Source organism: Rana temporaria, chromosome 4, assembly GCF_905171775.1.
Source record: "Rana temporaria chromosome 4, aRanTem1.1, whole genome shotgun sequence".
Classification (NCBI taxonomy): domain Eukaryota; kingdom Metazoa; phylum Chordata; class Amphibia; order Anura; family Ranidae; genus Rana; species Rana temporaria.
In genome coordinates, this window is record NC_053492.1 from 12,943,658 (window position 1) to 12,969,599 (window position 25,942).

Genomic DNA, 25,942 nt, shown 5'->3' on the forward strand with positions numbered 1-25,942 from the left:
CTGTTCCTCCCAGAAAATCCTAAGTGAGGCTTCATCTGCCAGGCTTGTGAGAGAGGTCTGTCCGGGGGTACTTTACCCACTCTGCCTGAGAGTGGCGACGAGTTATAACTTCATACTCTATTGAGCAAGGGCTGCTCAACTAATATCCAGGCCTGATACTGCAAGGTTTTTCTTTTCCTTCATCAACCTGTTCTTCCCACTTAATGTTGATGTTGGCCATGTTGGACTGGAAATAAAGCATTGAAAAAAACCTTTATTCACTGTCTGGACATTCGCTTACTGTTTTGGCTCACTGCTATCACCCCTAGACACATTGCCGGGTAACTTAATACGCCGACCCCAAAACAATCAGCGGCTACATATTAATTACACAGGTTCTGTGGCTGATTAAGGTGGTAATTAAACTCACTTGGTGCCTTATCTGCAAAATTAGCCCCAAAACCTGGGTAATTCAGATGTGTTCGGGTTTAAAGGGATGAGGTGGCAACCCTAGGAACCCAGGTGTGTTTATGTCATCTACAGTGAGTAAGTGACACGTCTATTAAAATAAGAGAATGTTTTGGCCCCGTAATTGGGCAAATGTTCTGATCCTAAAGGGGTCAATCTAAATTTCCACATTATATATGTGTGTATCATCATCTGCTGGAGATAAAAAGACATCACAGTGACTATGGAGGAAGAGGACGGACATGACGAGGGGGTGGCTACTGGGTGTAAATAGAAAATTAGATCTTATTACCTCCTCTGCTGCCACTTCCAGCAATGTCTTCTCTCTACTTTTTCCCGACTCACCTCTCACTCGGAACTTCCTATTTATACCGGACATCACTTCCTGCCTATATGTTACATCACTTCCTGTCTTTCATAGAAACTTCCTACCTGGGTATGAGTAAGATCCGCACTTTGTGAACGCGAGAACCGATCTACAGCTTCTGTCGGTGGTGGAGGTTTTTTACAAACACATTTGGATTTGTTTTCATTTAGGTGAGAATTTTCAATGTTCTACAACATGGATAAATGAATAGATGGACTTATTTGGACATTGGATCACGGTTAAAGCGGAGGTTCACCCTAAAACAATTATATACCATTACATCCAGCATACTAACGACATGTACAGTATGCTGTTTTTTTTTTTCACTGTTTTTCATCTTATAGTTCTTTTTCACCCGGCTTCTGGGTTCTCATTACCGCCGGGAGTAGGCGTTCCTATGAAGAGGCGTAGATGATTGACGTGCGGATAAGGCGCGTCACGCGTTCCGAAAGTAGCCGAACTGGGACTCGGCTCTATACGGCGCCTGCGCACAGACTAGGAGCCGTGTAGAGCTGACTGCGCAGGCGCCGTATAGAGCCGAGTCCCAGTCCGGCTATTTTCAGGACGCGTGACGCGCCTTATCCGCACGTCAATCATCTACACCTCTTCATAGGAATGCCTATTCCCCGCGGGAGTGAGAAAAGAAAAAGAACTATAAAACGGTATGTACAGCGAAAAATAAAAAAATACCAGCATACTGTAGCTGTCGGAAGTATGCTGCATTTAATGGTATATACCGTATTTATCGGGGTATAGCGCACTCCCGCGTATATCGCGCTCCCGCGTATATCGCGCACCCCTAAAGTTGCCCCCATTCCTGTGGAAAAAAAGAGTTTTTTGTACTTACAGTTTTGGTGTCTTGCGCGGCGTCCATCGGCGAATCCGGCGTCCGTCTGCGGCTTCGGGTGTCCTCTTCGTCGGGTCCGGCGTCCTCGCGTCCTCCCCGCTCGTTTCCCGCGCCGAGTTTTGAAAACTGCGCCAGCATATACCGAGCGCAGTACACTCGGGCAGGCTCGGCAACTGTCGCGCTCACGTCCTGTACGTCCTGTACGTCCAGGACGTGGGCACGGAAGAAGCCGAGACTGGCCGACTATACCCGAGTGTACTGCGCTCGGTATATGTTGGCGCAGTATTCAAAACTCGGCGCGGGTATCGGCGTATATCGCGCACCCACGATTTTGCCCTGATTTTCAGTGCAAAAAAGTGCGCGATATACGCCGATAAATACGGTAGATGTTTTTTAGGGTGAACCTCTGCTTTAATATCATGTTGTACGTATATATATTGAGTAATGTTTTGCGAAGAAATTTTGTATATTTTCACTTCATTATTTTAGAGGGATTCATTGTATGTAAGTGGAGATGGAATTGAAGATTAATTCAGCATTGGGTAACTTTAATCGCTGCAGCTTTGTTTCGCACAGCGAGTGGGTGAGCGCAAAGTGAAATTATACATAATTTATGTCTTTTGTCATATACTGCTGTGTATACAGGCATGTTGTGCAAGAGCAGAGCAACATGTCTGTGTTCCTCTTGCAAGTTCCGTAGTCTATGTGCCGCCCCTTTCCTGCCTGCATTGCCAGAAAATTTCCCTGTAGCTGCTCCTCCCCCTCATCACTATTAAAGCTGCAGTGTCTTCCCATGGACTTTGGAGACAGGTCTGTTATGCATGCGTTCACCAGGCAAAGTTTAACCACTTGAAGACCAGGCCTATTTGTTTACATGTATTTACATACATTTTATTTTTTGTGTGTGCTGTGTACTGTGGGGGGCTGTGTATTGTGCAGAGGGTGAGGGGTTGTGTATTGTGCAGAGGGTGAGGGGCTGTGTATTGTGCAGAGTGTAGGGGGCTGTGTACTGTGCACAATGGGACTAAAAACTAAAATGCCATTTTAGTCCTAAGATTAATGCCGCGTGTACGCGGCATAAGACTAAAACTAAATCGAAATTTTCTCCCAAAATTAACACTGTTAAGAACCATTGGTTTACAGGTTTTGTCATACGGCTGTGTATACAGGCATGTTGTGCAAGAGCAGAGCATGTCAATGTTTTCCTCTTGCAAGTTCCCTAGTCTCTGTAAAGCTGTGCCCCCCCCCCCCCCCCCCCCCCGCCTCTGACGATTATTTCCCTGCAGCCGCCCCTCCCCTTCGTTAAAAGAGAAGTCTAGCCAAAGCTTGTTTGGCTGTACTTCTCCTATGGATCACAGGAGTGCAGTTCGTTTTGCACTCCTGTGACCCGTTTTTCATCAGAGAGCAGGATAAAGTCCGCTCTCTGCTGATGTCACAGAAGTCAGTCCAGGCACCACGTCATCCCGACAATGGAAGTCAGGATCCACCAGGTGCCTGGACCGATACCCGGCTCAGCTTCTCAGCAAGCCACTGAGAGCCTGAGCTGGCCACTCCCCACTGCTCCAGTGAGCAAGGAGGTGGCAGAGCGGAGAGCTGCTGAGTGACATGCAGCAGCTCTCTGCTTAGGGAGCTGTCAAAACCGAGCGATTGGGGGTGTTTGATTACTCGGTTCTCAGTGGTAGAGGCGCCGGGGAACAGATGCAGCATCAGACCCATGCTGCATCCACCTGGGTAAGTATAAAGCAGAAAAAAAAACCAAACCCATACTTCTCTTTTAACCACTTAAAGTGGAAGTAAACTCTCCCTCATAAGTTTAGCCCATATCAATCCTCATTACAAACTGTTAATGTAAATGTCATCTTACTGCCTCCGTTTGCTTGTAATCTGTATTCTTGTTTATGCTGACGTCACTGGCACATACGCATCTTTAACATAATTCACGGCATACTCTTTGTGCTCTTAGTCCATAATGATGTGTGCCGTATCCTTCCTATCCACTGAGATCCCACCATATTAGCCTCATTCAACATTTTCTGATACACCCCATGTGACCTTACACGTCACAGGGGGTGTAAACATTGGGACATCACGGGACATGGTTGTCATGGTGATCCCGAAACTGGAGCGAGGCTTGGCTAAGAACCCCAATGCGCATGCTTGAGTTTACAGATCAGACTAGCAGGAAGGGCGGAAGTAAATTGCAAGACAGACTCGGAAGACCACATTTAAAATGGCGCTGCCTTTTCTTGGGAAGGATAATTTTTTAAACAGCTGCAAAACCATAAGAGACACACGGTTAGGGGTTATTATTAAAGTGGAATTTGTTGGAATAACAGAGGTGATTGTAGCCATATTAGTGCAATCGCGACAGAGAAATTTATTTGCACTAACAAATAATTTTTCAGGACGAGCTTTCGGGAAAATTGTATACTCACCTTTCTGTAATTTTCCTTTCGTGAAGGATCTTATGGCAGCACACTGGGTTGTGACTCCGCCCCCACAACCTGATAGGACTGGTTAGCTATAAGTTTTGAAGAGGAGTCCACCAGAGCATTCTCTGTATCTATCACCTTAAATAGGTGGGCATCTGTGTGATGCCATAAGATGCATCAGGAAAGGAAAATTATGGAAAGGTGAGTATCCAATTTTCCGTTTTGCCTGTCGCATCATGGCAGCACACACACTGGGAATTAACTCACTATACGGGTGGGTGCTTAGAAGACATTCATTTTATTCCCAGGATGTGGAAGAATTGGCTTGATTAACTGTTCTTCCGAATTCGACAGTCGTTAATTGCGCAGGATCTATTCTGTAATGTGAAATGAACGTGATTCTAGAGAACCAAATTGCTGCCTTGCATATTGTCTCTGGAATAGATGTCATCGGGTATTGGAAGATGTACTGCATATGCTTTCTTGATGGTTTTTATTAGCCATGAGGCTATTGTACGTGAAGATGCTACCTGGCCTCTTTTAGCGCCGTGAGGTATGACCAGAAGATTCTCAGCCTTTCTGAATGGGCTAGTAGCCTTTAAGTATGCAGTAATAATAGTTTTTATATCCAATGGATGTGGATCTCCTTGGCTAGTGAGAAAGGCTGATAGGTTGATTTCTAGATTGAAGTGGAAAGCGGATGCTACTTTAGGTAAGGATTGCTCCGAAGGTTTAAGTACGACTCAGGGTAGAAGACCAGATGGGGTTCTGTCATCAAGAGAGCTTGCAACTTGGATACCCTTTTTGAGGTTATGACAATTAGGAAGGTTAATTTCAGCGTTAAATCCCATCGGGATATTGACTCCATGGGGAAAAAAATGTTTTTTGACAGAGCTTCAAAGACTATGGAATGTTGGTTTCCTTGGAGGTTTTATTTTTAAACATGCTCTTTGGAACTGTATGATGAGGGGATTTGAAGCCCATTTCATTCCCATTGTGGCCAATAAGGCAGAGACTTGAACCTTTAGAGTATTAGAACCTAGACCTCTTTCTAGGCCTAATTGCAGAAATACGAGAACTTGTCATACTGTGGGTGACAGTGGATCCCAGGATTATTGCTGTGCAAATGAAGTAAACCATTCCCACACTCTATTGTAAGTATTAGTTGTTTTCTTCTTGGCCTGTTGTAAGGTAGCTACTACCTTAAGTGATTTAGTAACCTATCCCTTTCAATTTCCATGCCATCAGGTGTATTTTTTTTCGGTGCTGAGTGCAGAATTTGGCCTTGTGAGCGCAGATCACTGGAAGAGGTAACTGGACCTCCGTACTCAGCTGCAGAATGGTTGTGAACTACAGCCTCCTCAGCCAGAACAGTGTTACTGCTATTACCATGGACGTCGATTGGACGTATTGGGGGAAATATATATCTCAGTCGGAAATTCCAGGGTTGGTGTTGGCAGTCTATTCCTGCCACTGTTGGATATGCAGCTCTCACCATTTGGAATTTGGGACACTTGGTGTTCATTGAGGTTGCTGCCAGATCGATATTGGGAACGCCCCACAGGAGAGAGAAGGCTTGATGACTCAAGGACCATTCGTTGTTCGAAATAAAGATTCTGCTTCGATCGTCTGCGAGTTGGTTCTGTACTGCTGGAACTTATACCGCCTTCAGGTTTGCCAAATGTACCTGTGCCCAGTCGAGGATAGGGCGTACTTCCTTCATGAGTGTGCGGCTCTTGGTGCCACCTTGTCTCTATATGTAGGCTACCCCCACTTTGTTGCCCATGCGTAGTAGGACACTTTTCCCTCTGAGGAATGAACTGAATGCTAGGAGGGCTTGAAAGGCAGGTCTGAGCTCCAGAATGTTTTAGACTATGCCTTGTGATTGGAAATGCCAATGTCCCTGGGCCACTTGGTCCCAATAGTGGGCTACCCATCCTTGAAGACTGGCATCTGACGTGATTCTTTCCAGTCAGGAAGAACAATATACCAATGACGTTTGAGGTTGCAGACCCTGGTCCACCACCATACAGATTGTTTAACCGTTTTGTTTGTAAGGATTGGTTGAAGCATTGATGCTCCATCCCATTGCGTCAAAAACTAATTTTGAAATGTTCTTATGTGCCATTGGGCCCACTGGATAATTGGGAAAGTGGATGACATTGATCCCAATATGCTCAGATATGCTCTGGTGGGTAGGTAAACCGATGCCTTTAATGTCTTTATCTTTTTAATTAATTGACCTATTTTCTCCTGAAGGAGTTCCACTTTGTTGGAGTTGGTATTCAGTTCTGCTCCCAAGAAGGTAATTTTCAAGTTGGTTTTCTTCCAGTTTATTATCCACCCAAATTGCTGTAGTGTGAATATCGGTATTTCCTGATGGTGGAGGAGAGACTGTTGGCTGTCGGCTAGAAGGAGGATATTGTCGAGATAATGACGTACACTTAATCTTCTTTCCCTCAGGTATGCTATCACTGGTAATAGAATTTTTGTGAAAGTTCTAGGGGCAGTCGATATTCCAAACTGCAGACTCTGGAATTAAAAGTGTTGTTGTCTGACAAATCGATTCACAGCATCCAATCATTTGGGTTTATTGCCAGCAATATCGACTGGAGGCTCTCCATCTTAAAGGATTCCACTAGGATCTTCCTGTTAAGCCTCTTTAGATCTAATACCGGCCGCAGGTCTCCCGTTTTCTTTTTTATGAGAAAAAGTGGACAGTAAAAACCTCATCCTCTCTGATCTAGTGGGACTTCTACAATTGCCCGTTTTTGTAGCAACTGTAGGACATTCTTGGTTAAAAGCCTTCGCTTTTGAAGAGATGATGGAAGATTGAAAAAGATCTCTGGCAATTCTGGTTTTGATGTATAAAAGGCTATATGGTATGTGAATCAGCCGGTGACTTAACATCCTTGTTCCACCATATGGGAAGTTCCACACCCAACTGCGCAGACTCCGGGCATGCGCAGTAATAGGCCATGGGCAGGCTACGGAAATAGCCGAACGAAACAGCTGATCGTCAGCTGTTAAGAGGAACACAGCTCGGCAGATCAGGATGCAGAGCAGAGAGAAGGGGCGTCTGTTGTGTGATGGGGGAGGAGAGAGGATCCCCCTCTGTATGGACTGAGCACACCGCCGTCCTACACAACACCTACCATCCCCTTCCACATGCTTTCCCCGTCTGACATATTGCAGGAAGGGTGACGTCACCCCACTAAGCCGGCGCTTTTTGTGTCCGCGGCATGCGGGATCCCTGGGCATCGGAGAGGGGGGGCTGTGTGCGGCTCTATGGGGCTGACGGAGCAGGAGGAGCTCACTGACTGACAATAGAGCGGCCCATCCAGGGCACCAGTCAGCGAGCACCCGGGCGGGGGAGGCCCCATAGCTGCCTCAGGGAGGGAGGAGGAGGGGAGAAGATGACCATCTGAGAAGTTCCACAACCGACTGCGCAGACTCCGGGCATGCGCAGTAGCAGGCTACGGAAATAGCCGAACGTAACAGCTGATCATCAGCTGTTAAGAGGAACAAATACCATAGCTGGAACAAGCTTGGCAGATCACCGGCACAAACAAATAGAAAATTGTGTGAAGAAAAAATTGTAAAAATGTGCAGCGCTAATAGTAAACAATATGTTTGAATATATCAAAAAATGTCAAACAACATACAAATTAATAAATAGTGTGAATCAATTACACTGAAACAGGTGTGTCTCAGTCACAGGTGAAAGAACATCAGAGAAGTCTAAAGACTTCAGAACCATGAAAAACACACCCGACAGATTAAGTGGAGTGATGTATAAAGTGTAAATGTATAAATAATACTGATCACACATGAAATAAAAGTCCCATAAAATGAAAGTGTCTCTAAATCGCTAATATGCTATCTCCAAAGTGCAAAGGTACAGACGAAGAGGGAGGACATCCATCATGGTATCACATGGGTGAAAGCATCAGATACAAAGGTAGTGATCCCGCCACTATAAAGTAAGGGTCGGTACTCTTACCATAATTGGTGGACTCACACACTGGTCAGTGGCAAGTCAGAATCGAAAAACGGCAAGAGTATCAGGATCTTCTTTTCTTCAGATGCAAATCAGAGTAGATGACCGGTGAGGTTCCCGATGGCTGTCGGATCAGACACGCACCCGTAATTGGTGGACTCACACACTGGTCAGTGGCAAGTCAGAATCAAAAAACGGCAAGAGTATCAGGATCTTCTTTTCTTCAGATGCAAATCAGAGTAGATGACCGGTGAGGTTCCCGATGGCTGTCGGATCAGACACGCACCCGTAATTGGTGGACTCACACACTGGTCAGTGGCAAGTCAGAATCAAAAAACGGCAAGAGTATCAGGATCTTCTTTTCTTCAGATGCAAATCAGAGTAGATGACCGGTGAGGTTCCTGATGGCTGTCGGATCAGACACGCACCCTGCGTGAGAGAATGGAAAGGATCCCACTTTCAACAACCGTCACCTTCACGGGGAGATGGAGATGGTAAATGGATACCTCAGATGAACAAAAATGAAAAGAAAAAAAGGAAGCCTCCACGTAACATAGATCAAAAATGACCAAAGAATTTAATGATAAAAAAAGGATAAAATACAGACATCTGGTAAATGAATGTAGCATAAGTGATCACAAAAATGGTTGTAAGCACAGTAAATAGCAACAGATGTAAAGAACCCTATGTATTTCGTCCCATAGGACTTCTACAGGGATGTGGCATCATCGCCCCCTAGTAGTTAACCCCTTCCCTGCCAGTGTCATTTACACAGTTATGCATTTTTATAGCACTGATCGCTGTATAAATGACAATGGTACCAAAATAATGTCAAAAGTGTCCCATGTGTCCGTCATAATGTCACAGTCACGATAAAAATCACAGATCGCTGCCATTACTAGTAAAAAAAAAATATTAATAAAAATGCCATAAAACTATCCCCTATTTTGTAGACGCTATAACTTTTGCACAAACCAATCAATATACGCTTATTGCAATTACATGGTAAAACGTCTCTGTCAGAAGCGTCTTACCACGATCGGAGATGCAGCGTGTCAGACTGAACATAGTCTGTTATCAGGTAACAACAATTATCTTAAACTCTCAGCCAACCTCTCCCTGGGTACCAGGAAGTGCTCAAAACTTTGGTGTACGATGCTTCGAGAGATAGGGTACTCGACAACTAAATGTAGCACACCATATTTTTATCACCATCTGCAAAGTATACAAATCTTTGGTGGATCCCCAGGAAGAGCAATAGTAGCAAGAACCAATAGTTTTACTAGCTTTCTTTCCGTTTACATAGATTTTTTTCTGCAGCCATTAGTATGCCAGAGATGCCAGAGATTCAAACTTTGTTATCAATGCCCTTTGGCATAATTCCTGGGAAGAGAACTGTACGTAGGCACCTCTTGATGTTACCTCTTTGTATATGTCAATACCCCACAAGGTAGGTTTTAAAGCCACACAATATTTCTTGACCAAAGGTGTCGTTTTGAACTCCAGACAATCAGTGGCGGATTCGCCGCGAGATCACCGTTATCGGCGGCGGGAGAGGGGCCTCTCCTGACACTCACCCACGCCCTCCGGCGCTTACCGGAGTCGTCGGTAGTGGCGGAGGCAATTGGGTCCTGTCCCCTGCTCGGCTGGGATACGAGTGAGGGCAAGATGGCCCCCACCCGTCCCCATAGAATAGCAGGAAGGAAGTGACGTCAAAACGTCACTTCCGCCCATGCTTCTTAAAGAAATATTTTCTTGTTGTAATTTTTTCAAATGACAACATTTTTTTTTTAGTCTTTTTGACCCCAGATCTCATATTTAAGAGGACCTGTCATGCTTTTTTCTATTACAATGGATGTTTACATTCCTTTTAATAGGAATAAAAGTGATCAATTTTTTTTTTTTTTTTTCAGTGTAAAAATTTATAAAATAAATAAGAAAACAAAAAAAATATTTTTTTTAAAGTGCCCCGTCCCGACGAGCTCGCGCGCAGAAGCGAACGCATACGTGAGTAGCGCTCACATATGAAAACGGTGTTCAAACCACACAAGTGAAGTATCACTGCGATCGTTTGTGCGAGAGCAATAATTCTAGCCCTAGACCTCCTCTGTAGCTCAAAAGATGCAACCTATAGTTTTTTATAAACGTTGCCTATGGAAATTTTTAAGGGTAAAAGTTTGACGCCATTCCACGAGCAGTCGCAATTTTGAAGCGTGACATGTTGGGTATCATTTTACTCGGCGTAACATTATCTTTTCACAATATATAAAAAAAGTGGGCCAACTTTACTGTTGTCTTATTTTTTATTCAAAAAATTATTCTTTTCCAAAAAAAGTGCGCTTGTAAGACCGCTGCCTGACCTCACAAATGCACTTCTGGAAGAATGGTCAAACATTCCCATAGACACACTCCTAAACCTTGTGGACAGCCTTCCCAGAAGAGTTGAAGCTGTTATAGCTGCAAAGGGTGGGGCCAACTCAATATTGAACCCTACGGACTAAGACTGGGATGCCATTTTAAGTTTATGTGCGTGTAAAGGCAGGTGTCCTAATACTTTTGGCATATAGTGTATGTGTTTGTCATTATCTGCTGGAGATAAAAGACGTCACAGTGACTATGGAGGAAGAGGACGGACATTACAGGGGTTACTGGGTGTAAATGGAAAATAAGATCTTATTAACTCCTCTAGTGCCTTTCGACTCTCCTCTCAACTGGAACTTCTTATTAGTATCTGACATCACTTCCTGTCTACCTGACATCACTTCCTGTCTGGGTAGACGTGAGATCAGCACCTTGTGAAGGAGAGATCCCATCTATAGCTTCTGTTGTTGGTGGAGATTTTTACGAACATATTTGGATTTGTTTTCATTCAGGTGAGAATGTTCACTGTTCCACAACATAGATGCATGAATGCATGGACTTATTTGGACATTAGGTCACAGTTTATATAATTTTGTATGTATATATTGAGTATTGTTATCCAAAGGAAATATTTTATATTTTGACGTTCTTATTTTTGCCTTTTGTGAGTGTAGCAGCTTTGTTTTGTGAGGGTGAGCGCGGAGTTAATTTATACACAGTTTACATTTTTTTGTCATACTGCTGTGTGTACAGACATGTCATACAAGAGCAGAGCGTGTCTGTGTCTTCCTCGCGCAAGTTCCGTAGTCTCTGTAAAGCCGCACCCCTCCCCCCTCTCCTACCTCCATTGACCGAGGATTTCCCTGCAGCTGTTCCCCCCCCCCCCCCCTCCTCTTTGTTAAAGCTACCGTGTCTCTGAGATTTGGTCTTTTGGAGTCAGCAGCTTACAAGTCATGCATGCTTTTATTTGGCAATGTTTAAAAACAATAAAAAAAAAATATTTAATTTCAATAAAATTTACCAACCATAAATTTGGTAAATTTTTTTTTTTTTTATATCCTTTTTATATTGTTATAGAATGACACATTTTACTATTAACCACTTGCCCACGGGGCCTATTTTGGCACTTCTCTCCTTCATGAAAAATCAAAAAAATTTGCTAGAAAATTAATCAGAACCCCCAAACATTATATATATTTTTTTTAGCAGACACCCTAGGGAGTAAAATAGCGGTCATTGCAACTTTTTTTCTCGCACGGTATTTGCACAATAATTTTTCAAACGCCTTTTTTTGAAAAAAAAAAAGGTTTTATGAATTAAAAAATAACAAAACAGTAAAGTTAGCCCAATTTATTTGTATAATGTGAAAGATGATGTTACGCTGAGTAAATAGATACCTAACATGTCACACTAAAATTGCGCAACACTCGTGGAATGGTGCCAAACTTCGGTACTTAAAAATCTCCATAGGCGACGCCTTATTTTTTTTAAAGGTTGCTATTTTCGAGTTACAGAGGAGGTCTAGTGCTAGAATTGTTGCACACGCTCTAACACATGCGACAATACCTCACATGTGGGGTTTGAACGGCGTTTACATATGTGGGCGGGACTTGCATGCGTGTTCGCTTCTGAGCGCGAGCTACCGGGGACAGGGGCGTTTATTTTACTTAATTTTTTTTATCATATTTATTCCTATTACAAGGAATGTAAACATCCCTTGTAATAGGAATCAGTGTGACAGGTCCTCTTTATGGAGAGATGTGAGGTCAATAAGACCCCACATCTCTCCTCCACGCTTACAAGCATGAGATCGTGAAAAAAAAATTCACCGATCTCATGCCGACAGCCGCGATTGCGGCTTTGTTTACTTCCGGGTACCCGGGCGTGACATCATAATGTTGCGCCCGGGCCTCCGACGGTCATAGAGATGACTGGTGACCATCTCTATGCTTCCCAGCCAGCGTCGGCCGATTCGTTCTCCGGGCCTCCGATGGCACGGGATAGCCCGGAGAAGCACCGGATGGCGGTGGGGGGGGGGGGGGACATCCCCTCCCGCTGCCTATAAGAACGATCAAGCGGTGGAACTGCCGCTTTGATTGTTCTTATTGTGCAGACGTCCTCGGTAGGCAAGTGGTTAAAGCCTATAGAAGCACATTTTGCAAGAAATATATATTTTTTCATTCCTAGAAATTGATTATTATTGTGCTAATTATTTTTGGGTGCTAATAAAATTCATCATGTTTCTCTCATAATAAAATGCATTAAAGCGGGAGTTTACCCGAAATTCTTTTTTTAACATTAGATTCATGCTCATTTTGTCTAGGGGAATCGGCTAGTTTTTTTAAAAACTAAGCAGTACTTACCGTTTTAGAGAGCGATCTTCTCCGCCGCTTCCGGGTATGGTCTTCGGGACTGGGCGTTCCTATTTGATTGACAGGCTTTCGACAGGCTTCCGACGGTCGCATCTATTGCGTCACGAGTAGCCGAAAGAAGCCGAACGTCGGTGCGGCTCTATACTGCGCCTGGGCACCGACGTTCGGCTACTTTCGGAAAATCGTGACGCGATAGATGCGACCGTCGGAAACCTGTCGGAAGACTTTCAATCAAATAGGAACGCCCAGTCCCGCAGCCCATACCCGGAAGCGGCGGAGAAGATCGCTCTCTAAAACGGTAAGTACTGCTAGATAAAATGAGCATGAATCTAATGTTAAAAATTTACATTTCCGGGTGAACCTCCACTTTAATTGCGCTTGATCAATTTATACGCTTGCATTTTTTTAAAGAATTGCCAGCAGCAAGATTTCTTAAGGAGGAATTAAACCCTGCTGGGTTTTACTTCCTCTTTGTTTCCCTGCAAAGGTAAAGCATAATGGGCTACTATGCACTGCATAGTAGCCCATTATGTGTCACTTACCTGAAACCGAAGCCTGCGATGTCACCTCTGTCCCCTCTTCCACGAAACGTCCATCTTCCTTCCGGGTATCGCGGCTCCCGGGGCTGTGATTGGCCGGAGCCAGTCACGGAGCAATCTCCTTTAGAAATGGCACGCTCGCCATTTCTAAAGGTTTCTATAGACATTGGCGCCCGTCTCATTTGTAAATATCTCCTAAACCGTGAAGGTTTGGAAGATATTTCTAGCCCCCACAGGTAAGCCTTAATCTTGGCTTACCTTTAGGTAAAAGTGATTGTAACGGGTTTACAACCACTTTAAGACCGCATTCATACTTGCGCATAGCATGCATTTTTGTTACCGATTTCCCCCCCCCCCCCTTTTTGTAGCACTTATCCACTTGTTCCACCTAGGCAGGCTGCCATCAGGGGGGTACATGAAGGGTTAATGTTCCAGATCCTTGTTACATCTACCAGCAATCACCATGGGAAAGTGCATCGCTTGTCAGCCAGTGTTCTATGACCCTGGCCTGGCTCTCTTTCCTCCCCTTCTCCTTCATCTCCCCTTCCTCATCGTAGGTAAGGTGACCACAGAGAGGGAAGGGAGTATTGGTGCTCGGAGAAGGGGAGCAGGCACCCTCTGGTGGTGGGAGGGTGGCGTGCATGTTTTTCTTGCTGGCTCTGATGCCGTCTTGCCTCCATCAGGCCACGAACTGGCACCGGTATGCAGCCCAGGAGTTGGGGTCCCCTGCCACAGGAAATACCCAGTTTTATTATTTGGATTATCTATATCACATATGTCAAACACTAGGCCCACGGGCCGAATGCGGCCCTCTAAGCCTCATACCAGGTTTGGAGATGCATTGTGCTGGAGCTCTAGTCCATCACCTTTGACACTCACCGTCTGCTCCAGCTCCCCACTATTGTAAACATAGAAGCCTTCTGTGCTTACAAGGGCCAGGAACTAACAAATCTCTGCAAGCCCTCATGGCAGGGCATGGTGAGGACAGATCCCCAGAATCTGAGAGGGAGAATGATCTCCCTGCAAGGCTAGGCAGAGTGGCCTACATAGGGAGGTACTAGAGCTGGGTCAGGTAGGAGAGAGAGAGATATGAAGAAGCTTTGGGAGGGGGAGGTTGGGGTTCCACACTGTACATAGCGCACCCTTGAACCCTGCACTCTGTACACAGCACACCCCTAAATTTTGTACTCTGTACATAGCGCACCCTTGAACCCTGCACTCTGCATAACACACTCCTGAATGCTGCACACTGTTCGTAGCGCACTCCAGATACAACCGGCCCTTAGAGGGCAACCATACTGCTAATGTGGGCCACAATTAAATATGAAGATAAATATCCTACAACTGAGATTAATAAACTAATAATATATTTTTTTAAATAATAAAAAATAACAAAATTTATATTTTTTTATTTTTAGGATGCCAAACTGTTTCGTGCCAGGTTGCAGTTTTTCATGGCGAACACACCATCCAGACACAACATTGCACGTCTTCCCAAAGAAGGAACACCGGATAAAATCATGGCTCGATCAGCTTGGCTTCAAAGAAAAAGAAAAAAACTTCCTTGTTCCAGAAATCTTGTCTTGCAAAAAAGGCAAATACCGTGTTTGCTCCTTGCATTTTGATGATCAAGACTTTGTAACCAGAGGTACTCTACGTGGTCTGAAGAGTAGTGCAGTTCCAAATCAGCGTCTGCCCCCGTCAAGGGAACTTATAATTGATGAATTGTCAGAACATTCATATTCAAAAAGACCAAAGCTGGACACCTATGAGGAACACGGTACAGAATCCACTGATGAACCTGAAGTTGCTTCTAGTTCCCCAAGCGGAGAGGTCAATCAATTAGAAGAATTAGAGGAACCCACCACCCCAACCTCTGAATCACCTCCTGCTGAAAATATTATTCTGGAAGACATGGAATTTGAAAATGTTTCACAAGAGTCTATTTTACAAACAACGGAAAAAGAAGAAGTAGAAGTAAATATCGAGTCCGCTAAGAAAAAAAGTTTAAAAAGAAAAAAAAAAGGACCTCCCCAAGAAATGTCTACCAAAGGAACAAACACAGAGTATTTTCCTGGACAAAAACACAAAAGTACACAAACACAAAAAAACATTGGTGTGAAACAAAAATGTATACAAGTCTCATTCCGGAATCCTCAATGTTCAATTGCCATACAATGCGAAATGGTAATTCTGCCTCCTCTTTCATTATGCTCAGCTTCTGAAGATACAGAAGATGGGCAACAGCGACCTCTCAGACTTGAAGAATCTTTGCTACAGCCTTCTTTTTGTGAGGGATTCAGTAAGCAAAACCCACAAATTTCCACTGACCCGAGTTCACTGAAACCTTTAAACACACGTTTTGGGGGTTACTTGCTTCTATTGCCCACTTGTACTACTACAAAAAGCCCTCCAACCCCTGAGGCTCCTTCCTCGACTATTGAACAAACCACAATGCTACAACAACCTGCAAAGAAACAACGACCTGCAAAGACAAAACGACCTGCAAAGCCACAACGACCTGCAGCGCCGCAACAACCCGCAACGCCACAACAACCCACAGTGCCGCAACAAACCATTATGGATGAAGGTCAGTGTCCAACAGTAAAGGAGGAAGAAGAGTATCCAAAAGAAACCGAGGACGAAAATTTAATAGATCCATCTGATCCAGATTCCTCATTTATACGCATGCCATTTGAACTGGGATCAAAGAAAATGGCGACGGAGCGCAAGTTTATTGTTTTCGAGTCCTGTTTGAATAAGTTATTCTTAAATTGTCGATGCCAAGGAAAAAGCGATTGTCCTGGATATATTGCCTATCTTAAAAAATATTGCGTTGGGTCCGCTCTTGTTGTGACTGGATTCTGTTCGGAGAACCACAAATTTCATCTGTGGTCCAGTCAACCTTTTATTGGAAAAATGCCAGCTGGGAATTTACTTATATCCTCCGCCCTGCTATGTAGTGGCTGCAACTTTCATAAAATTTCAAATTTTTTCAATGTGCTGTCCTTGGCGGGAATATCCCATCAAACTCATTGCAATAATAAAAAAAAATGTATTTACCCGACTATACATTACCACTGGCTCAAGGAACGATCCAATGTCTTGGCAGAGATTAGAGGGAAATGTGTTGCTTTGGCTGGAGATGGTCAGTATGACTCACCTGGTTCTTCTGCCAAGTATTGCACATACACATTCCTGGATGCGGAGACCGAAAAAATATTAGATTTTCAAGTAGAACAAATCAAAACTGGTATCCCGTTGGTCTCACTTGAAAAAAAAGCGTTTCAGCTACCGGTGGACCGTTTAATTCGTGAACACGTAAAAATTAAAATTATCGCTACCGACCGTCACATTGGAATATGTAAAATTATGAAAGAACGATACAAAAACATATGCCATGAATTTGACATCTGGCGTTTAGCAAAATCGATAGGCCACAAAATACACCGGTCAAGTTTACACAGCAATGCTAAGGAATTGGCATCTTGGGTTTCCCCAACCAAAAACCATTTGTGGTGGAGCGCCAGTACGTGTCATCGAAATGTGGATCTTTTGAAGGAGAAATGGATGTCAATAATATACCACGCAGCGAACATCCACGAATGGTCAGAGGGAACACTTTATAAAGCTTGCAGTCATCCACCCGTGTTAGACCAAGACAATGAGGAACACGCCTGGCTCCTTGGTGGATCTGCAGCCCACCAGCAACTTAAAAAAATTATTATGGATGTAAAGTTGTTGAAGGACTTGAATCATTTGTCAAACGTCTGCCATACAGAAAATCTTGATGTCTATCACAGTATAGCCCTCAAGTACAGATCCAAAAGGCACCACTTTGAAATAGATAGCGTGGTTGCCCGAACAGAGCTAGCGGCCTTGAATTATAACAGAATTGTAGGTCGCAAGCACACTAATGTTCAACAACTAAGGTTGACCAATGGCCAGTTAGGAAAAGAAAGATTTCCTTTTTCATACAGCAAGGCCAAAAAGGACTGGATAGACTCTAAAGTATATGAAGAAACAACGCAAGAATTAATGATTCAGATTTTGTCAGATGTCGTATCTTTTGTCTCAGGTGAAATAGAACTTAATTGGACACCCAGACATTCGGGAGAACCTAAGAATATCACACCTTTACCATGTCCAGAGAAATCAGATATGTTACAGAAATATCTCTCCTGTTTCCACAAGCAACCAACTTAGCATTTAAGTATTGTCCTTTCACAATAGTCCCTTAATGACCAGGCCATTTTTTGCAATACGGCACTGCGTCACTTTAACCACTTAAGGACCGCCGCACGGCTATATACGTCCGTATTTTGAAGAGGGATGTCTTGGTAATGGCAGCAGCTGCTGCCGCAACCGAGGTATTCATCTCTTCAGATGGCGATCCTGTAAACGATAATGGTGGTCTCTGCGGCGGATTCGCTGCGAGATCACCGTTATGGGCGTCAGGAGAGGGACCCCCCTCCCGCCACTCTTACCGGAGCCGCCGGCAGCGGCGGAGGCGATCGGGTCCTTTCTCGTGTTGGGTATAGAGACGAAAAGAAAGCAAGATGGCCCCCACCCATCTCCATACCATAGCAGGGCGGAAGCAACGTCAAACCGTCATTTCTGCCCATACGTCTTAAAAGGCCAATTTATTTTTGTCATTTTTTTCAAATGGCAATTTATTTATTTTTATTTTTTTATTGCATTTTAGTGTAAATATGAGATCTGAGGTCTTTTTGACCCCAGATCTCATATTTAAGAGGACCTGTCATAATTTTTTCTATTGCAAGGGATGTTTATATTCCTTGTAATAGGAATAAAAGTGACCCTTTTTTTTTTTTTAAACAGTGTAAAAATAAATAAAATCTAGTAAAATAAATCACCCTGTCCTGACGAGCTCGCACGCAGAAGTGAACGCATACGTGAGTAGCGCCCACAAGTGAAAATGGTGTTCAAACCACACGTGAGGTATCAACCTGATCGTTAGAGCGAGAGCAATAATTCTAGACCTAGACCTCCTCTATAACTCAAAACGTGCAACCTGTAGAATTTTTTAAACCGTCACCTATGGAGATTTTTAAGGGTAAAAGTTTGATGCCATTCCACGAGCGGGGCGAAATTTTAAAGCGTGATATGTTGGCTATCAAGTTACTCAGCGTAACATTATCTTTCACAATCTAAAAAAAAATTGGGCTAACTTTACTTTACTGTCTTATTTTTTTTATTAAAAAAAGTGCGCTTGTAAGACTGCTGCGCAAATACTGTGTGACAAAAATTATTGCAATGACCGCCATTTTATTCTCTAGGGTGAAAAAAGATCGACCATTTAAAAAAAAATATATATTTTTTACTTTCTGCTATAATACCTATCCAAAAAAAAAATGTCTTCATAAATTTAGGCCCATATGTGTTCTACATATTTGTGAATAAAAAAAATCTCCAATAAGCGTATATTAATTGGTGTGCGCAAAAGTTATAGGGGATAGATTTATCGACTTAATTTTTGTTATTGTTTTTATTTGTAATGGCGGTGATATGTGATTTTTAGCGGGAATGCGACATTGCAGGGGACGAATCTGACCCTAAGTGACACTTTTGGGGGGCCAGTGACACCAATACAGTGATCAGTGCTAAAAAAAATACACTGATCAATGTATAAATGACACTGGCAGGCAAGGGGTTAACACTAGGGGCAGTCAAAGGGTTAACTGTGTTCCCTCAGTGTGTGTTCTAACTGTGGGGGGGATGGGCTCACTGGGACAACGCAGAGATTGCTGTTCCTGATTACTAGGAACAGCAGATCTCAGTGTTGTTCCCTGTCAGAATGGGGGATCTGCCATGTTTACATAGGCAGATCCCCATTGTCAAAATCTTTACTAATTGTTTAAAATGACTAAAGCAAAGATTTTTTACAAATAAATATATCCTATTTTAATATTTAAAAAAATGAATGAAGAATGTTAATTTATTGATGTGTGTGTGTGTGTGTATATACTGTGTATGTATATATATATATATATATATATATATATATATATATATATATATATATATAAAAATATACACCCAGTGCTGTGAAGAAGTATTTTCCCCGTTTGGACAGCTTTTTTCCCCATAATAAATAAAATCATAACTATGGTCCGATGGACCGTTTTCATCGGACGAACCGATCGTGTGTGGGCCCCATAGTTTTTTTTCCCCATCGGTGTAAAAAAATAGAACCTGTTTTAAAATCTTCTGATGGTTAAAAAACCGATAGAAAAAAACGATCGTCTGTGGGGAAACCCATCGGTCAAAAATCCACGCTTGCTCAGAATCAAGTCGACGCATGCTCGGAAGCAATGAACTTCATTTTTCTCTGCATGTCATTGTGTTTTACATCACCGCGTTGGACACGATCCGATTTTGAACTGATGGTGTGTAGGCAAGACTGATGAAAGTGTACAGTTTAGTGTTACAAATATGCAAAAATAAAGGAAGGGGGCAAATATTTTTTACAGCACTATACAGTATATAGTGTATATACAATAAAGATGCGTATATACCCAAACAATAACAATGTACACTATATTGTCTGCCTTTACACGCACATGAACTTTAATGGCATCCCAGTCTTAGTCCGTAGGGTTCAATATTGAGTTGGCCCCACCCTTTGCAGCTATAACAGCTTCAACTCCTCTAGGAAGGCTGTCCACAAGGTTTAGGAGTGTGTCTATGGGAATTTTTGACCATTCTTCCAGAAGCACATTTTCAAAATTAGGCACTGATGTTGGACGATAAGGTGTGGTATGCAGTCTCCTCTCTAATTCATCCCAAAGGGGTTCTACCGTTTGAGGTCAGGCCAGTCACGTTGGAACAGGAAGGGGCCATACCCAAACTGTTCTCACAAAGTTGGGAGCATGAAATTGTCCAAAATGTCTTGGTATGCTGACGCCTTAAGAGTTCCCTTCACTGGAATTAAGGGACCAAGTCCAACCCCTGAAAAACAACCCCACACAAAAATCCCTCCTTCACCAAATGATTTGACAAGTGCACAAAGCAAGGTCCATAAAGATATGGATGAGTGAGTTTGGGGTGAGAGACATATACATAAGTATATAATATAGTGTAATGAAGTTGCAGAGTATGGAGCGACCCACCTGATCGACTTATCCTACCACCCCGTTAAGGGGGAATTATCGTTGCAGGAATTGCAATTGCCGTCCATGGGTAACTGATGGTCAATGACATCAATAACAACATTATGCAGACTGTTCAACTCATGGTGTAATATATCTGATGACATGCAAATGTCATTGTCATGGATATGCAATAAAGTCTGGCAGCTTACCTGTCTCCATGTGTTCATTAGAGGCCTGACTCTGTTCTGGCTGCCTTTTTATCATCTCTCCTTCCTGTATGGCCCAACTCCAGGCCATCCCAGGAAGTCTATATTAACTGTTGCACTGCAGGTCTGCAGTGCTGTTCAACTTTGTTTGTAGCTTGAGTTCCTGTCTGCTGTGTGATACGTTAACCTTTCTGTGTACCGATTTTTTTTTAAATTCTTTATTTCATTTTTCACATTACCAATTATCGCACTTCATATCATCTACTTATTTCCGCCAATACAGAAAAAGAAAAGAAATTCTTATTATTACAGTCTTGTAATTTTCCTTATCTCCTTAATTCCATATAATTTTTCCTCTTTGACCCTTTGCCCTCCTCAGAACAAAACAGGGCAAAAAAACAAACAAACAATGAAAACCAGTTACATTCTTAAGATTTTATATCCTCCCTCTTGGTATCTGCTTGCTACTGAGGCCTTATGCGTAAACAGCAAAATCCTGTCTCTCTGTTCCTTGGAAAATGATAGTCCCAGGTCTCTCTCCCATGCCTGAAGGAACGTAAGTTCTCGTGGTACGTCTAAGTTAATTAGCATTGCATAAAAATAAGACAGCGAGTGTCTCAGGGGACTCCCATTTAAGCATAACTGTTCGAATTTTGATAGTGTTCTAACTTCTGTAAATATCCTTTCTTTTGTCCGTAGAAACGCTTCTAGTTGCAACATCCAGAAAAAATCTAATTCTGGTGCGACCTCTCTTTCAATCTCTCTCTTTGTCGATTATCTTTAAAGAAATTAAAAATCCTGCTAATGCCCCTTTGTCGTAGGGCATTAAACCTCTGATCTATCAGACCTGGTTGAAATGCCCTAGTACCCAGGAGTCATTGGACTCGGGTAATTAGACATATTTGTTTTATCAAAAATCTTTTTAATTGTTCGTATAGTAGCGCCTATCGTTGGATGTTTCTTTATTTCTACTGGAATTTCGGCCTCTGGAATCCACGCCAAGCCTTCCAAAGGTATATCTACTGTTGCTTGCTCCATTTTTATCCAGGGTTTTTTTATTTCGCCCACACCACTCCATTACTCTAATTAAATGAGATGCTTCCTGATACTTTACTGGGTCCGGGAGGCCTATCCCTCCTTCTTCTTTGGGCAATGACAGGATAGTTCTTCGTATCCTCGCTGGTTTTCCCACCCAGATGAATTTCAGGAATCTTGACCTCATATCCCTTAAAAAACTCTGGGGGATCTTGATTGGTAAAGTCTGTATCGGATACAGAAGTCTCGGTAACACATTCATCTTTATTATGTTTGTACGCCCGAACCAGGTAAAGATTTCCTTATCCCATCTCAATAAATCTAGTTTTATTCGCCTAGCCAATGCTACATAGTTAAATTCAAATAATTTATTTAGGTTCCTCGTTATCTTAGTCCCAAGGTAACTTATATAGAAATCTGTCGATTTGAAATCGAATTGCGTAGTTATCTGTGGCTTTTGTTTCTATGCCCATTGCCTCTGATTTTCCATAGTTAACCTTCAAATTGTTTGTAGCTTGAGTTCCTGTCTGCCGTGTGATACGTTAACCTTTCTGTGTACCGATTTTGTCTTGTCCCGGACTACTCTTGTTTGCCTGTGACCCTGACCTTTTGGCCTGTCCCTTTGGTTACCCTAGTCTGCCTGTTGCCCCGACCTCGGCTTACCCATCACTATCCCTTGTGTTCTCAGTGGCTGCTTCCCCTCTCTCCCTATGAAGCGTGACCTAGGGGACGCGAAGGGTCGCGACCTGGATCCAGCTGCAGCGAAGGCCATCCTCACCACCAGAGGCTCTGGTGAACACCAAGCTGGGTCTTGGACTCCGCGCTCTGGGGAATCTTGGGCTCACGCTTCCTTTCTGTTCACAGCAGTCGGCTATATGGTTCACTACCATGTGGTGCATACCTGACCCTAACGGGGTGCACTTGTCACCTGGCCACAGGTGACCTGACAGTTTGAACAGCCATGAACCTGGCCGACGTGCCGCTCCCCGCAGACGATCCATTACAGGGCATTTGTTCGCAGACTCGAGAGCTAATCAGACTCAGGTGATGCGTTTTCTACAGGATCTGGCTTCCCGCTTTGAACAGCTTCAGACTTTGTTGGGAACCCTGAATCCGCAACCCCAAGTACAACCAGTGGCTGCGCCTGTCGCACCAGTCGCAGAGTCGCATTCACTGAAACTACCACCTCCAATCCGTTTTTCTGGAGACTCCAAGGCCTGCAGGGGGTTTCTTAGCCAATGCACCATCCATTTTGAGCTTTAGCTGTCTGATCGGGCAAAGGTAGCCTATATCACAGGGATAAGCAATTAGCAGACCTCCAGCTGTTGCAAAACTACAATTCCCATCATGCCTCTTCCTCTGGGTGTCATGCTTGTGGCTGTCAGAGTATTGCTATGCCTCATGGGACTTGTAGTTCTGGAACAGCTGGAGGTCCGCTAATTGCATATGCCTGCTATATCATTTCCCTACTTTCCAGTAAAGCCTTAGCCTGGGCTGCCCCTCTGTGGGAATTGAATGATCCAGTGGTTTCTAGCCTGTCTGTTTTCTTGAAACTTTTTCGGAATATCTTCGAAGAACCGGCTCGTGTCTCTTCAGTGGCCAGCGCCCTTTTTACGTCTCCGCCAAGAATCCCTTTCAGTGGCACAATATGCTCTTCAGTTCCGTATCCTTTCAGCTGAATTGAGCTGGAACAATGAGGCCTTAGTTGCAACCTTTTTGCATGGCCTTTCTGATAGAGTGAAGGATGAATTAGCAGGAAGAAACATCCCCACTCATCTGGAAGGAGTGATCTCCTTGTGTAATCAGATCGATATTCGCTTTCAGGAAAGGACCCTAGAAAGGCGACGCCAGCATTCCTTGGTCCTTAGTCAGCCTGAGCTACCCTCTCTTCGACCCGTGGAGCATCTCCTGCCAGCTGAGGAACCCATGCAGCTGGGTCGGACCAGGCTATCTCTCGAGGAACGTGCTAAGCGCAAAACTCTGGGCCTGTGTCTCTACTGTGGGGGCAAAGGTAATTTTCGTGAAATTACTCTCTTCGCCCGTAAATACGCTTGGGTTCAATACATCTGGAAGGTGGAGTATTGGACCCAGAAATATCACCTTCACCTTCTCGTCGTCTTCTTTCTGTGTCCCTTCATCTTGGTGCTTCTTCTCATTCGGTCTCGGCATATCTGGATTCCAGGGCCGCTGGCAACTTCATGAACTGGGAAATCGCATCATCCATTAAACTTACCCTCTTGCCCCTCACCACGCCGTGGTGGTCTTGGCGATTGACGGCACTGTTCTCCCAGTGGGTCCTATTCGCTTCTGGACACTCCCAGTTAAGATGTCAGTAGGGAAACTTCACCAGGAGTGGATATCCTTCCTTATTCTACCTAAGGCCTCAGCTCCTATCGTTTTGGGTCTTCCTTGGTTAAGGCTCCATTCTCCACACATTGACTGGACTGACGGACATATCCTGTATCTTGTGCATTGGAGAGGGTTTGGTCCTGAGGAGGCATCTTGGATCGCTGCATCTGAGGTCTTTGCACCTCGTCTGTTGAGGAGGTTTCATCTGAGATTTCCCTTTAAGCCTGGGCCCGGGCTGGGGAGGGGCCATAAGAGGGAGGGTACTGTCATGGATATGCAATAAAGTCTGGCAGCTTACCTGTCTCCATGTGTTCATTAGAGGCCTGACTCTGTTCTGGCTGCCTTTTTATCATCTCTCGTTCCTGTATGGCCCCACGCCAGGAAGTCTATATTAACAGTTGCTCTGCAGTGCTGTTCAACTTTGTTTGTAGCTTGAGTTCCTGTCTGCCGTGTGATACCTTAACCTTTCTGTGTACCGATTTTGGCTCGTCCCGGACTACTCTTACCTGTGACCCTGAACTTTTGGCCTGTCCCTTGGTTACCCTAGTCTGCCTGTTGCCCCGGCCTTGGCTTACCCATCACTATCCCATGTGTTCTCAGTGGCTGCTTCCCCTCTCTCCCTACGGAGCGTGACCTAGGGGACGTCAGGGGTTGCGACCTGGATCCAGCTGCAGCGAAGACCATCCTCACCACCAGAGGCTCTGGTGAACACCAAGCTGGGCCTTAGACTCCGCGCCCTGGGGAATCTTGGGCTCATGCTTCCTCTCTGTTCGCAGCAGTCCGCTATAGGGTTCACTACCCTGTGGTGCATCCCTGACCCTAACGGGGTGCACTTGTCACCTGGCCATAGGTGACCTGACAGTCATGCCTTTTAGGTGGGTAAAACCATACGAGAAATCGGTCATAGGATTATAGGTCGTATCTATTATTCTGGGAATAGCTAAATCATTACACCTGTAACCAGGCATATACAGTCATGGCCAAAATTGTTGGCACCCCAGAAATTTTTCAAGGAAATCAAGTATTTCTCACAGAAAAGTATTGAAGTAACACATGTTTATTCCCTTTTGTGTGTATTGGAACAAAACAAAAAAAGGGAGGAAAAAAAGCAAATTGGACATGGCTCGTCAATTCTTGGCACCCTTTTTAAAATTGTGGATAATTAAGATTGTTTCAAGCATGTGATGCTCCTTTAAACTCACCTGGGGCAAGTAACAGGTGTGGGCAATATAAAAATCACACCTGAAAGCAGATAAAAAGGAGAGAGTTCCCTTAGGCCCTGTACACACGATCGGACAAAACCGATGAAAACAGACTGAAGTTCAGTTTCATCGGTCCAAACCGACCGTGTGTGGGCCCCATCGGTCAGTTGTCCTTCGGTCCAAAAAAAGAGAACTTGCTTTAAAATTTAATCGATGGACGCCTAACCGATAGGTCAAAACCGATGGTTAGTACGCAAAAGCATTGGTTCAAAACCTGCGCATGCTCAGAATCAATTCGACGCATGCTTGGAAGCATTGAACTTCATTTTTCTCTGCACGTCGCTGTGTTTTATGTCACCGTGTTGGACTCGATTGGTTTTTTAACTGATGGTGTGTAGGCACATCAGACCATCAGTCAGCTTCATCGGTTAACCGATGAGAACAGTCCGACGGACCGTTCTCGTCGGATGGACTGATCGTGTGTATGCGGCCTTAGTCTTTGCATTGTGTGTCTGTGTGTGCGCCACACTATACATGGACAACAGAAAGAGGAGAAGAGAACTGTCTGAGGACTTGAGAACCAAAATTGTGGGAAAATATCAACAATCTCAAGGTTACAAGTCTATCTCCAGAGATCTAGATTTGCCTTTGTCCACAGTGCGCAACATTA

The 25,942-nt window shown here is 43.9% G+C and overlaps 1 protein-coding gene across 2 annotated transcripts; it reads left to right on the forward strand.

Annotated features, from left to right (window-relative positions):
• The first annotated feature begins 848 nt into the window (after positions 1-848).
• On the forward strand, positions 849-17,807 carry LOC120935917. 2 transcript variants are annotated; one of them, XM_040347946.1, is made up of 2 exons: positions 849-984; positions 14,784-17,807. In XM_040347946.1, exon 2 carries the CDS (start codon positions 14,785-14,787, stop codon positions 17,569-17,571), a length of 2,787 nt encoding a protein of 928 aa, XP_040203880.1. In that variant the 5' UTR covers positions 849-984; position 14,784; the 3' UTR covers positions 17,572-17,807. The 2 variants fall into 2 exon arrangements, with proteins under 2 accessions (XP_040203880.1, XP_040203881.1); XM_040347947.1 differs by lacking the exon at positions 849-984 and adding an exon at positions 10,792-10,966.
• The last annotated feature ends 8,135 nt before the right edge of the window (positions 17,808-25,942 follow it).